A 15,766-nucleotide genomic window follows, 5' to 3' on the forward strand; every position below is an offset into this window, starting at 1 on the left:
AAAATATCCTTGTTATAAGTAAATTAGTAGTTAGAATTGATTTAAAAGGTGATGGCTAAAGCAACTAACAATATAGAGTAAAGTATAAAAATCACCGAAATGGCAAATATATTTTCTGGTGATGGTACATATTTTGTAAATTGAACTACTTCCACTACTTATGGAGCACATCATGTACTAACAAGAGCATTCTCTATGCTAGGTACACCAAGCATATAAGAAAAATATTTGGAAATGTAATTAAAAAAACAATAAATATTGGAACTCAAAACTTGTCAATATCTCAACCAACAAATAAGGAAAGAAGGCCACTACAAGTTAACTTTCTGAGAAAGATTGTCAAAACCACTAGTAAAGACAATTAATAAAACATCAAGATATATTTTTAATCATAATATATAATTTTAGAATTCAGTAATCAAAGTTATTATTCAACAATCAAAATATTAAAGAAACTGGCTCAAAAACAAAGATAGGAAGATAAACTAATGCAATATTAGGAGCATAAACATCGGTAATGAACATTTTTAAGCTTAGAATAATAGCAATCCTCTAGCAAGGTGTGTACAAAGGTTGAGGCTGTGACAGCAAATAAATTTAATCCCGTAGGATGAATCGAAACCTTCTCATACTGGCTTGAATAGGTTGGTAACCTATAGTATAATAAAGCGGGTTTTTTAAGAAATGATGTTTTAAATAATACTTTAGTTTTGGCTACACTTTTGATTTAAATAGAAAGCAGACCCTTTGGGGCTGTACGAATGGCAAGCAACTAAGAGATATAACAAACAAGCTTGGATAAGAATTTTACACTCCTCAACATTCTATCTCATTTTTTCCACTTTATAATTTGATATTATAGCTATAGCTTTTGAAATTTTTAAAGACAAATAACCATTGGATGCGACACTATGCCATGAGAAACAAACTTAAAGTAGAAGCACACTACTCATTACCTGACATTCTCTTAGTTACAATATTCTGATATATATATAAATGAGTAATATAACCCTGAATATATTAAAAACAGATTAATATTAATACCAAACTATATAATGATCAAGATTACAGGATATATATATATTTTTAAAAAACACTAAGAAACTAAACCAGAGGACCAAAAACAACCACTGAATAAGGTCATTTCGCCAAACACTCCAGGAAAGAATACCTCAACTACAAATTATAAAAAAACAACAACTGCTGTTTGTCAGATGTGTGTATGTGAAACCAAACAGTAATATTTAAAAACGAAATAAAAAAAAAAAAAACCTCTTCTTTCCGTTTCTGCTTTTCAAATTCCTTCAACTTCCTGCTGATTTCATTCTTTTTCGATATTATGTATTGGATAATGGCTTCTTTGTCAAATAAATAGCCATCTGATCTGAAACAAATATAATCCAAAATTGAGAGATCATTCAGAAAGGGTAAATTTTTAAAACTAGATTAATAGAAATTAATACAAATGTACAATATTGCCAAGGTAAGATATCTGCTGTGCTAAATTAATGAAAATTTGGTAATACTCACGTAATTACAGGATTTGCACAAGGTTGAAGGGTTAAACAACAGCAATCAAAATCTTTTATAGAATCTTTGCCAACACGTCTATTTTGTGTTCCATAACCAGATGCTTCTGCGTCCTTTTTCTTCTCATGATATGTATACACTGCTCCCGCTGTACAATTTCGTGCATGTCGAGTCATGATTATTAATATCAAAATCAAAAACGAACCAACAACACAAACTTCAACAACACCTCAGTTCTGTTTAACGTTTGATACTAAAACCATAAGATAACCTTCCGTGAGTAAAATACTCAATGTTTTAGAAAACGTTAAATCACAAGTTGGTATTTTATGAAAATTATGAATAACGAAGCAATAAAATTAAAATAATTTTTTTTTACATTTTTGATCAAATAATACATTGAAATTGAAACATACATGTTTTCCATTGCCTTTTAAAATTATATGTATTTCCAGGCTGTAGTTACAAACTTGATGAAATTGGTGTAACTATGTACACCTAACCATGTATAGAGTGCAGGGTGGTCGTTTTAATTAACAATGTATGAATTTGAAAATTATAATTCAAAGTTTGTCAATTTCTTAAATATCATAATGTTTCACACGTTCATTAACCACTTATTAATCAATGGCAGGTACTTCATTTAATTTAATTTTACATTGATTTGAGTTTCAACCAATTGTTTAAAACTAAAATATATATTTTACTATACAGAAAATTGTTTTACTACAGCAAGAAAAATTTTGAAGCTAGAGAGTCTATGGATCGCAATTTCTTACAGACTAGTATTAACTTATCACCAAGACACAGATTTTCATCAATTTAAGTTTACTTAACCGGTAGTGAAGACCGTATTCAAGATGACCGTAGAATTGCTTTTATTTATTTTAAATTGTTCGATGATACAGAAATTACGCATTCGTCCTTCCAACAAATTATTTGCCCTACTTCCTTTTTATTTCTGAATTTTACCCTTCCTTGCCTTTTGGAAAGACGGATCTCGGCGAGGTCGCAATATATACGTATCTATTATGCTACCCCTGTCTTCAAATAACATTTAAAAAATTGGAAACCTTCCAGTCCTAAGATGCAGTACGAAAGGATGTTAAACTAAACCTCCTAAAAATGGAAAAAGTCAGGAAGGGCGTCTTTGTTTTTAATTACGTCCATCGGGTATTCTCCGGCCTAGTGGCAAGGCTCCAGTTCTCTGTGTTGTCGACAGCCTGCTTTTCAGGGAGGTTTTGGTTCCAGGTAAGAGACAGTTACTTCAGAATACCGAGCACTACTCTTTTATGATCATCATCAGTTTTCTGAGGTCCTCCTCACTTAGATAATAAATAATGGATCTTTGATAATGCAAAACAGGTATAGTTGTGATAGTGTTTTTTTCTTTTCCCCGTGATTTCCTATAAATTGAAATTCTTTTGTTTTTTCGTTTACCGTCAACCTGGCCATTTCCGACATACGGGGAGTTATCTTATAGGTTACCAGCCTATTCTAACCAGAGTAGAATGAACGAATTATCGTTACTTACGACCGTCCCGAAATAAAAGTGAACCCACCCAGGCCGAAATCGAATCTGTGCCGCTGCGGACTTGAGGTTTCTAAGACGACACTTCAACAAACTCCTTTACGACCTCAAAATAAATTACTCATTCATTACCAACGAATTTATAATTGTAGGAGCATCCCTCTTCCTCTCGTGGGCATACCTTCCACACCTCTGCAATTTTTGTCGACAAAGGAAAAAAGAATAAGCATTATGAGACTGAAAGTAATATACACATAGCGACATTTGAACTTAAAAGTTTAGTTGTATAATTCATTAAATGGTTAGTTAGTTGTTTTTTTTGTATTAGATATTTATTCGAAATTAGGAGCTACAAGTACGTATGTAAGCGTACTTTGATACATGCCTGTGTTTGTTGACATTACACCGAGAAATTTACAGGAGTGAGAAAACATATTTAAGGGTTATTGAGCAATTGTGCTTGAGATAATTACCTCTACCTAGAATATGTGCAATAGAGGAAACATGGACGGAAAAAAAGAAATTCAGATATAGAATATATAGTAGTTCGCGAACTGAAAACAAATAAATCATCTATAATTGCCTATTTCGGTTTAACTTATAGAGTAAAGTATGCCACAATAGCTGTACCAAATAATTTAGGGATCACGGAAAGACGAATACTACCGAAAGAATGAAACTGCAGAAGAATTACTTTCAATAAAAAAAAAAAAGACCATACTACAAAATGATTGAAATATCCGTAGTATCACATCATAAACGAGATGCACTAATTTTGTGAAAGAAAGACGTTTCTTTGAAACAGAAGAGCTCTTACAAGAACAGTACAGCTATACAAGATTCCAGCATTACAGCCGTTATGGTACCGAAAACATACCTACACAAATTTTGATCAAAGTTGAATTAATTTCAAAACATTTAACATATTTTTACACCAGTTTATTTATCTTTTAAAAGCATGTAGCTGTTATAAAAAAATTACTGCTAAATTCGAAATTCTTCAAAAATTGCATGAAGGAGTGCAACTGTCTAGTTGATGAGTTCCATACACTATAGTAAAATAACGTTAATCCCCGTCCCTCCGCTCTCCTAGAAAATTTAAAAGCTTTGAATTTGTTTCTTGAATGATCTTTTTAAAACTAATTCTGGGCATGACCGCAGAGTAGTAGACCTTTTGGAAGTAATTTCACCGTAATGACAGTTTGGGACACTCTTGGAACATGAAGAATGAAATGTCACACAATATAATATTTGATTGTATTAATTATTCCCAAGAAACTGGCCATAGGGTTCTGAAGGCATTATTTAAGGGATTTTAGTTTTAAAAAACACACTCAGAGAAAAATATGTTTATAAAAAAAAACGCAGTATAGTTTTTGCATTATTCCTATCTTTTTTGTCATCCCTTAATTTTCTTTTTTTTAAACCACCCTTTTCCTGTATGTTTCTGTTTTGTTTCCAATTACTTTTTTTTTTTTTTTCTTCTTACCTCATGGAGCAAAGAAAAAGGCATTTACAAATATATATATATACATATACCGGCTATTTCATTTTCTTCTTTTGCCGGGATGGCATTATAAGAATGGTTGTCGGGTTTGCAATTACCTTCAAGTTCAAGGTTAATAATATATTGTTTGAGTATAAAATCTACAGGACGAGCCGTTGTTAAAACGTAAGGTCCTTTCATATTGAGGACAAAAATCAAATGAAATTCGGAAGATAAAATTGTCGATAATAATAAAAATGGTCAATAGATAGATTAATTTTTTTTAAATAATTCTTCATTGAAAACAATATTTCAAGAATTTTTTATATATGATTGGCCTAGGTGAATTACAATCACAACAGGTACTTTTGCCTTAAAACTACTTCGTATTACTTCCCCCTTACATTACTACTTTCATTTTATTGCCCAGTTGTTTACAAATCATTTTATATTCTTCTCCAAATTACCATTATAATGTTATTGCTACAGTGTTTGCAACTTAACTTAACTTATCTTCACCATATCACTCTACCATATACTTATTACTATATTGCTCCTTTCTTCATTATATCGCTGGTTTGCTTGAATTGTGTCACAGCTTTTTTTTTTTTTGTTTGAATCTATAGAGAAAGAAATCTCAGGCTTTTTATAATTTACTATGACCCATAATATCTTTGGAATATCTCCAATAGAAAAATCAACAAAAACTTTGTCTTATTGCCACTATTCAGGCAAAGTAGTGGCATATTTATTTACCCTGTAATACACATTTACTATTACTATTTACAATTTACAATTACTATTTATTACCTATCTTTACAATATTTTCTCATATGATATTTTTTCAGTAACTTTTTGCCTTAGTTTTCAGTTCATTACTGTTAATATATCTTTTTACTTAATTGGAAAATATGGTCAGGGGTGCGGCAGCAAAAAACATAAATAAACAAAAAATAATTTATTTATCCCAAAATATAAATATAGGGTGTTTTTTTTAAGCCCGATAGAACTTGAAATTGTAAAAAATAACACAAAAAATTAAATTGTAATCAAAATTTTTTTTTTATTCGAAAGATCAATACGTAACATTAACATTTGAAAATGATTTCGGGCATATGGGCACCGCGGCTGTTCTTGACGAAGCGCATTCTGTAAAATTGTGTTCAGCGATGAGGCGCATTTTTGGCTTAACGGGTTTGTTAATAAGCAAAATTGCCGCATATGGTCGTGCGATTTGACACCTCTCGATTATTTCCTGTGGGGCTACGTGAAGTCACTGGTTTATGCTGATAAACCAGCAACAATTGACGCCTTGGAGGCCAGCATTGTTCGTGTTATTCGTGACATACGGCCAGCAGTGCTCGAAAAAGTGGCCCAAAATTGGACGTCCAGAATGCGCTTCGTCAAGAACAGCCGCGGTGCCCATATGCCCGAAATCATTTTCAAATGTTAATGTCACGTATTGATCTTTCGAATAAAAAAAAAATTTTGATTACAATTTAATTTTTTGTGTTATTTTTTACAATTTCAAGTTCTATCGGGCTTAAAAAAACACCCTATAGTTTTTTATGGTTTTTTTTCCTGACGACTCCTCCGACCATCTTCTCCAATTAGTAATCTACGGCCAAGTATCTACACCTCATTATCTTTTTAGTTGATTAATAGATCTCTTTAGCAATGCGTATTCTCTTTTTTTTTTATCATTACTATGTTACTTAATATTTTTTACAATCATCTTAAACTTCTTTAATATGTTGATTTATGATAGTTTTTGTATTCTGATGTCTTCTTATACTTCTACCTTTGTATCTGTTTCATTTACTTTTCACATTTGTATCCTTACATTAACTCTACATTACCTACTTGATATCATTGTATTTTAGACCTGATAAAGACCTGCATTGTGGCTCGAAACATTGGCTATAAATAAATAGTTGAAAACTAGTTTTGTTTCCCTTGACAGCAGTCCTGATCATCTCCTTTAAAATTTAATTTAAAAGTCTGGAGCAGTTTTCAAGACACAAACGCGACAAAACTTGTAAACTTTTTAAATAGCCATCAAAGCGTTAAATCGGCTACTAGAATGCAGGAGCGCTGCAGGCAGGTTCCAGAATTGCGACGGGAGTGGCTCCCCCTCTCTTCCAACTTTCCCTGTGAGTGACCCATCTTTCTTCCCTTACCAAGTGCAAGGCTCTCAGTAGACAATTCCATTCCAGTCTTCTTAGAAGGGAGTTTTAAATTCATTACGTTTTCAAAATTGGTGGACATTTGCATTTTGCAGAATCTATTTCAGTAGTGAAATCTTTTTGTATCGTATGTCCATCCAGAATCTTAATACATTCGGTAAGCATTTATTTTATACTTAGATATTGCGTGATTGAAAAAATGGCGACATTGAACCCTTGCTTGTTGTGTTATTTCGTGAGATATTGCCATGTTTTGTGAATTTCATTTGTGATTTTAGGCCTATTAATTATTCGTGCTTATAAAGATGGTTTTAGTTAATGTTTATTTTCACTCAAATAAGTTATAGTTTGATCAGGTACTTGAATTAATAGAATTCTTTGTTAACCAAGTTTTTGTTTATCTTTATTGTTAAAATATGTTAGTGAGTGTGGTTTTGTTGACTTCTTATGTCTTTGATTCTACTCTGCTACATGCTTTCAATTCTATTTAACTGTAATTTGAACTTCAATTTTTTCCACTAACTATTGCTTCTATTTGAACAATGTTCCTATAGAGTTTATGTGTGGTAGTGAAAATAAAATTAAATGGTTGGTGTATAGCAAAATGAGTGAATTGTGACGAAGTATTTTACTAGTATAGTTAGGACTCTGTAGATAATAAGATGTAATATCTTGGAGATGGGGTTAACCACGACACGTTGATAAGTACGGGAATATATGAAAGAGGGAAGAATTTTTCACAATGAAGCATGAAAAAAAAACTAACTTTTAATATTTTCAGACCCCTTTGCTGATGCAATCAAGGGTTCAGATGATGATGTCCAGGATGGTCTTGTTCATATAAGAATCCAACAAAGAAATGGTCGTAAAACATTAACTACTGTGCAGGGCCTTTCTTCAGAGTATGACCTGAAAAAAATTGTGCGAGCATGTAAAAAGGTAAGCTTACAAGTTCGTGGTTTTGAATTTCTGTCTATGATGTTAAACCTGTTTGTTTTCTACAATTTCAAATATTTATTCTTTGCTAGGAATTTGCTTGCAATGGAACTGTAATCGAACATCCGGAGTACGGAGAAGTTCTACAGTTACAAGGAGACCAAAGGGAAAATATATGCCAGTGGTTAACTAAAACAGGCCTCGCCAAACCTGATCAACTTAAAGTCCATGGTTTTTAAGCGAGAACTTTGATCCCACTATATATACAACAATGAGATTAAATTTTCATTTAATTCAATAAATTATATTTCTGAATGAACTTTTCAGTAATTAAAACATTCATTGCATTTTTGTAAAAACCCCTATTACAAGAAATTGATTTATTAATCAATCTGATTGAATTTGGTATTGTTTATACTTTTTTAAATATTTTATTTATTAGTTGTTAATTTTCCCAGCAACTTGTGACGCCTTGAAAGTTATGTGTGTTTTTTACTGGAGGTAATATGTATCTTGATGCAATTGATATATTTCGAGAAAGGCTATTATATTAAATAGACTATGAGTTAGTGTTTTAATGAATGACCTGTGGTTCAAATGGATGAATATTGAATCCTTATGTAAGCGCTCGTGTATATTGTATACTGTAAGCATTGTGCCTTTCAGGTAATAATAAGTACTTCAATACTTAGATTGTGTTAAGTATTTATACATGTAGGTTTTCTGATTTCATATTTCACCTTATGTCATTAGGCCAAGCATAGTATACAGTTCATTTCCAGTTGACGCATAATGCTACATAATGTTTCCAGTAAATAAAAGTTCAATAAAGTCTGTGTTTTATAAAATGATATAGATATTTTGTTCTTAACCTCTAATTTACAATTTACTGATCAATTCCTTTTTTATTTTATTAAATGCAACTTTATCATTCAAAACCAGTATTAAATTAACGGAAAGAATGTTTTTGTTTTTTTGAGTCTATTCAGTCGTCATGGAATCACTGAGTTATGAATCCTTTTTTTATTCATCATTATCTAAAAACAGTGGCAGGATGAAATCCCCCTGAATCAGGAACTAGCATCATAATGGTTTTAGGATTTAACATTCCCACTTAATAATTGTATGGTGAAGATCTTGGATAGCACTCTAAGGTCAGTTCAATTCGGGAATTTTGTTGAAACGGTAACAAAATTAAAATAAAGCATTAATTCATTGGTCTTGATGTAGATTTTTCAGTTGATGTCAAAATCAGTCAAGAATTTAATAAGTGCTTTGTTCACACAGTACAAAGATTTCATGAATTGACCACTATCTGGTACATTTATTATTGAGATAAATATACTTCTCTGGTTAGCTATTTAAGTTCATGTCAAAATCTATCTACAGTTACGAGTACTTTGTTTACATGAATTGTATCTAATGACTAACTTGATTTAGACCAGCAACTGCAGGTAAAATATTTATTGAGCACTGGTTACAATAGCTATATTTATTCACTCAAACCTGCTATATTCAATCTTGAAATAAATATATTTCTCTGGTCGGCTTTGTTTACATAAATTGTATCTAATGACCAACTTGGTTTAAACCAGCTGCCGCAGGTTAAGTATTTATTGAGCAGTCCTTAGAATTGTGTTGTTTACCTCAAGTGATGTTTTAGTTGAAAGGTCATCACAGGTAAGTGTACTAATAAAAGGCACTTTGAAGGAACCCTAATTTTCTGGAATGACCTATGAGGTGAGTCTGTATGTAGTTCACTTTATAACTTACTGGTGTGGTGATGTTGAGTTAGGAACCATACATGTAGGCATTACAGTTCATGTCATAACCAATCTAAAGCTAAATAGTGTCTGGAAGAGTGCTTTGTTTACATGATCATAACATGTATATCTCTAGATTGTGACTTCCAATTGTTACATTTACTCTTGAAATAACCTCCCAAATTGTCCTCCATTATTAGATCAAAGAGAAAATATTTGTAATTAATACCAATGAAGGCATTAAAGTTATTCCCAAATTGATGAAATTGTCCATAATTTTTGAGAAAATGAATTTTTTTAATTCAAATAATTTTCCATATAAAGTTTTATGCTTTTATTACTTATTAGCCATATTACATTGGTCCAATTATTAAAAAAGTTTAACAAGTCCTTGAAAGTTTAGGCAGAATGAGTGAGGTGATCTTTAACAAATGAATAATTGAAATTAAAATTTTTATTGATAACCATTGTTAGATCACAATTTAAGTATAGATTTTTTTCTTCCAGATAATTAGAAAAGAATGGATTATGTTAGGACGGATAACATATAACATAATTTATCAAAGAAATAAAACAAAATTAAATCTAAATATATATATATGTACGAATATAATATGTTTATTTACAGCATATACATGATAAATATAAAATGTTCTCAAATACATAACATATTCCAGGCTGGTTGTTTATGAACAGTCTTCTAATAATAATAATAATTAACAGGATGAGTAAGGCGAAAGTAGCAGTCAAAAATAACCTATAATAGAATTTTCATTTAATTTGTTACATTTTAATAAGTTATGTCATCAAAAACTGATTAAAAGGTATTTTAACCATTAGAAAATGTATACTAGCTGTGTATTTACTTAACTGACTCAGGTATAAGATTATTTTTTAATATTACTGATCTGGTTATTAATAACATTTCTTGATGATTTTAATAACAAATAATCAGTTTATTGACCATGGAAAATATTTTCTAAACTTTAACTCACCTGACGAACCTAGCTAAAACATTTAAACTTATCAATGGAAGGAAATAATAACCATCTAAGTCCTAGGTTATCCTATGGAATTACAATCCCTATCATCAATATTTGGTTCTCTCCCAATAATCGGTTTACCCAATGAATTTGGAAATTATTTTAAATAAATTTTATTGAACTAATCGATTATTTCATCAACAAATATTGACATTTAAGGGTTAGAAACATATACCAAGTCGATATCTATCAAACTGGCCCTAGTGCAATATTAATATTACTTAAATAGTTTTCAATAATTTTGTAATAATGATTATAAGAAATATCCATAACCCATCACAGATGTTCATTGATCATGGATACATACTTAGTAAGTTCATAATGGTTCTTATAAGATTTTATTGAATAAAAAAAAATAATCACCTTAAATTAATACCATAGATAACTTTCCTCGATGATAACAATAATATAGTAAGGTTTAACATGAACTTGAATGAAAATCGAATAAGTATGCAAGTTTATGAAACCAAGTTTCACTAAACCTTTTTTTATACATTAGAACCAAGATTCAAGTAAATGTTTTTGAAACATCAAATACTATTAAAATTTAAAATCTAATCAAAACTAATGCATTTTTTTTTTTTTTTTTAGAATTGTAGTACAAATCCAATTAAACAAACTGAAATGCCTACATTAATTTAAATGAAGGTAAAGATTAATTACTTACTTTTAGAGTAAGAAATGTACTTTGAATCATTAAAAGTGATATATTGTTCCTAACTCATCCTGTTGAAATATTTTATTAAATATATAGATACAGTATTAACACTGATAATTATAGTTACAAAACAACTACAATAAGTATGTCGGTTTATATCAATAAAATCTCAGTGGAATATTTTTCTACAATACAAGACTAGTAACATCATGCCTTCAAATTAAAATATAATATTAAATGCTTAATTTTAAGCAATAATAATTTTGTCAGTAGGTACTTATTAAATTTGCATAATTTTTTAAGTGACAACATTTAATGGAAGTGTTTATTAAATATCTGATAAAAACTAAATATAATTTTAAATCCAAGATTATTACTGATTTCTTTGGTAAAATACACTTAACAAGAAAAATAAATAAAATATGTTAAAGATTTTTAAATTTAAAAAATCTTATTAACCTACTTTATTTCATATATTTATAAATAGGTTAATTTTGGAACTCACACAATTATGAAAAAAAATTTAAGTCCTCACTTCTTGAGATTCAGAAATAGTTTAAATGTTTGATCATGTTGAACAAAATAATACGGAAGCATTACTATATCCATTCTCTAATAAGAAATTGAACCAAATCATAACTTCATTAAATTATAAGTAGATAATACATAAACATGATTGATTCACTACATGCAAGCTTATATTTTTTACTATAAAAATTTAATTTAAATAATTTTTTATGTAAATGTCAAAACAACACCAAATCAAAAAATGATGGCAATTATAATACTGCAATTCTCCTTATACTGAGGGCATTTTTTTCATTTTGTAGTAAAATAGCCAAATACAATAATCAACAAATTTTAATGGACTCATTGTTGTATAGTTTGGCTGAAAGAAACAATGAAGGAAAATAAGTGAAACATTTCAACAAAATGAAAATTATGAAGTTTTTTCAAGTATTTATAGTTCTATAAATAAAATAAAACGAAGGTCTATAATATTTTTAAAAATAAGCCAGGCATATGATTCTAAAAAAAATTAACTATCACTCTGGTGATACATCGGTAAATTATTGCCAACATTAGTGACACGTGGATAGAATAACTTGGCAAATCATTTCCCTATGTAGCATCTGTATCAAATGGTTAGGTTCTTCAACAAACAAAAGCAAAATTATAACGTCTAACAAGTACGATCTTACGTGAAAAGATATTTTAAAAAGCATTACACTGTCTACCTTACAAAGGTCAAAATCCTAGACTTAAAAGGAACACAAGTCAAACAATACAAATATAGCTCTGAGAAAATATCCCAAGGAAAATTAACAAAACTGCTGAACAAGGAGAGGAACTATTTTGTGTCAATTTACCAATGATCAATAAAATAATAAATTTGCTTAAATAACATTTTTTTTTTTCAATTGTTAATTATTGTAACCTTTATATTATTAATGAAACGGTCTATTGAAAATTGATCTATTGTAATACTCAATAAAAATTTAAAATATAAAATTAGGTTTTTTAATACGGTAATTAATTCAGGCACTTCACTATTTTTTAAATTCTTATTTAAATTAAAACTTTTATATTAAATGTAATAACTTCACGAGATCAAAGTGAAGGGATTTTGATTTTTTCAACTAGCTATTTATAAGGAGTATATTTTATTTTTTCATTTCTTTTTAATGATGCAGCACAAGAAATTTTAATTTTCAAATACTTTTACGGGGGAAATTAATTTCAGGAAACCAAGCGTAACTAATTAGGAGTAATGGATGGATCCCTGGTATTGGTTAAGAATTAATGACAATCGAATGTTTCATTTAAGGAGAGTTATTATCATAAAACTTATGAAATAGATGGCCATATTCCGATATGGATCAATTCAATGAAGATATTAAATATATTATTTTAAATAAAGAATTTAATTATTGCCTATTCATAAACCAAAAAAGGAGACAAAGAAAAATTAAGTTAATACAATTTCTAGGAGAATTTTAGCCAAAGATATACTCTTAAATCATCATAATATCTAAATCTCAAAATGTTCGATTTCTATCAAATTTGTTTAGCCAATTAATTCATAATTAATCTGTATCAGCACATTGTAAATATTAACTTCAATACACATATATAAAAATGTAAAGTAAAATTTCAAACCAATGGTCACTGGCAATTACAATTTAACAATGAATTACCTCTCTTTCAAATAATACCATGAGTTCAATAACACTAATTTGATCCATATGCTTATTATATTAATGCTAACAAATATGCCTGCATGTGTGAATCAGATAGTGGTCTGCTAAGATGACAAATCTTTAAGTATTTCATTGTTTTTTATGATTATGTAAGTCGTAAACTCTTTAATTTTTTTTTCATTTTATTATTATGAAAGTACTTTCACCTTTTAACTACAATGTATATAAATTTAATTGCACAAAAAAGGATAAATTGTTTACAGAATAATTCTAAACATGATTTATCATAGTTAAATAAAATTATAACAGATATCATAAAATGGTCCTTCTTAGTTTACCAATAAATCCACTTTAATAGACAAATGAAAATAAAATTCAATCATATCCTCACTACCCATTAAAATGATTCCTTGGAATAATGTACCTAAATGATGATGTACATTCATGCATTGATTATAGTTACGTACGCATATACAAATCCACTTCTTTACATTATCACAGACCAAACTGACATAATTACAACAAACCCATTTTAACCGTGCACCACAACTTCAAGAATCAAGCGTAATGTGATTTATAAAAGAAATCCTCTTTCTAATACCATTAATTACAATTCAATAATACTCATCTAATCATGTACTATAACTTTTTTACATGATAGCAACAGGAAGTGCTCCATCACAGAATAATTAGTAATTTTATATGTTGGTTACTTGAGTATTCTTTTTTTTTTTTCTTTTTTAATTTCTTACAATGCTCTTTTTTTGGCCAACCTTTGATTCATTGTTTTTTAAGTTTAATTTGTTTGTTTTACTTAACTAGCCTTCCAGGTTATTAGTAAAATCAAACACAAAAGAGTCACTAGTCCAATTATGAGGAAAACACATTTTTTCTTGCGCAGTGAATTCTAAAACATAAATTTAAAAAAAAATTAACAATAAGTATCCATAGATAAAAAAATAACTAAGATAATACTTATCTGTTAGTCATGCTAAAATTGTCACTAAAATATACTGACCACTGAGGTGACAAATAATGTATGAATTGCCAGCCATTGATATTTAAATTTTGTTTTTATAAAATTCAAAATCAAGAAATAGAAATAGGTAAAGGCAACAAGGCATTGGTAAATGTTGGTGGTCGAGAGTTTACACAACAGTAATAGTAATCTTAGATCTAATAATGCACTAATTTTTTTTTGCTCGCTAACTGGCCATTTTGGAGGGAAGGGGGATTATTATCCAACAGGTTACTAACCCTTCTGACTAGAGTGAGAAAGTGGAGTTCTCATTCAATGGGGCCACCATAAAATAAAGGTCAATCCGTGAAAGGTGGAATTGAACAAGGGTGCTGCTGCAGATATGATGCCATAACACCCTTATCTACAACAGTCTAATAATTCAGTACTGTGACAGGCCACAAAGGGCCATGGGGAGGTTATTCTAAACCAATTTAATATAAATATCTGTTAAACCACAATTAAAAGTACTTTGAATCACAAGGATACAAATACGCACAGCAGATAAGTTGCGATCTGATTTAATTAATAACTGCAAGTTTGCCTCATATTGTAGTTCAATAATAAGGATGGGGAACGCCTGTATAAAATGTAAACTAATAATTTGTTCAGTAATAATTTTTTTTTTAATTATGGATTAACATGCATTATGTAGTTCAATAAACTGTATCATTATGATCAGCTCAGCTAAAAGCAAGAAATATAAAAAATCACATTTTCCAATTTTAATAATTTTACCAGAATTCTAATAAACACAAATCATGAGTTCAGAAAAGTAAAAAGAAACTGAGATAAAAAAATGATTTGCAATGAAAAGTTAGAAATAAAATAGTTTCCAGAAAAGTAGCTTGAATAATAACATTTTCAAGTTAAACTTAATATTATTTATATCCAATTTCATGGCTTCTTAAACTGCCTTTAATAAAAAACATCAACCTATGTGATATAAAGAATACAACAATATATTGCTTTAAGACTCTCCGATTTTAAATTTATCAATATAGACAGTAATGACTGTCATTAATACAACCATACCAGAAGAGTGGGAATCTTTTATTGTTTGAAATATAATGTGATATCAAAAAGCATATGATCAAAATGAAAACTTACAGCATAATTACTAGCTTTGCGGAGATTTTCAGTTCCCATATTTACTGAAACTTCAGCAGTTTCTACCTGTGCCTCTATGCTGTCAATGATTTCTCCTTGGCTATGAACAAGAGCTCCGAGGTCCAGAAAAATGGCATTTACTGAGCTAATATCATTCTAAAAATAATAATAATACATAAATGTATTGGTCTTAAAATATTCATTATCAGAAATACATTTTCTCTTCTGAATAAAAACTAATAGTCAAAACATAATATTAAAAATTAATAATGGAAGATTATTGATTGACCGTGTGTATAGATGA

The 15,766-nt window shown here is 29.4% G+C and overlaps 3 protein-coding genes across 4 annotated transcripts in view; 1 reads left to right on the top strand and 2 right to left on the bottom strand.

The window, feature by feature from the left end:
• LOC106677789 (nitric oxide synthase-interacting protein homolog) overlaps window positions 1-1,859 on the bottom strand; it is a 6,394-nt gene extending 4,535 nt beyond the window's left edge. Inside the window, exons 1-2 of the mRNA XM_014415905.3 lie at window positions 1,531-1,859; window positions 1,273-1,384 (exon numbers count right to left, since the gene is read on the bottom strand). Coding sequence (XP_014271391.1) covers window positions 1,273-1,384; window positions 1,531-1,706 — 288 coding nt within the window. The 5' untranslated portion in view covers window positions 1,707-1,859. The remainder of the gene's footprint in view (window positions 1-1,272; window positions 1,385-1,530) is intronic.
• Window positions 1,860-6,672: 4,813 nt separating this feature from the next.
• eIF1 (eukaryotic translation initiation factor eIF1) lies at window positions 6,673-8,520 on the top strand (the record flags this gene model as incomplete). Its single annotated transcript, XM_014415906.3, is given in 3 exon segments — window positions 6,673-6,890; window positions 7,515-7,672; window positions 7,762-8,520. Coding segments are annotated over 3 exon segments (333 nt in total). The 3' UTR covers window positions 7,909-8,520.
• Window positions 8,521-9,868: 1,348 nt separating this feature from the next.
• Window positions 9,869-15,766, bottom strand: part of Syx7 (syntaxin 7) — a 16,622-nt gene continuing 10,724 nt past the window's right edge. For both annotated transcript variants that reach the window (XM_014415907.3, XM_014415909.3), the window contains 2 exons: window positions 15,463-15,618; window positions 9,869-14,241 (listed from right to left, as the gene is read on the bottom strand). In XM_014415907.3, the coding sequence (XP_014271393.1) occupies window positions 14,149-14,241; window positions 15,463-15,618 (249 nt within the window). In that variant the 3' untranslated portion in view covers window positions 9,869-14,148. The remainder of the gene's footprint in view (window positions 14,242-15,462; window positions 15,619-15,766) is intronic.

This window comes from Halyomorpha halys, unplaced genomic scaffold (genome assembly GCF_000696795.3).
Source record: "Halyomorpha halys isolate HHAL.00 unplaced genomic scaffold, Hhal_1.1 Scaffold108.1, whole genome shotgun sequence".
Classification (NCBI taxonomy): Eukaryota; Metazoa; Arthropoda; class Insecta; order Hemiptera; family Pentatomidae; genus Halyomorpha; species Halyomorpha halys.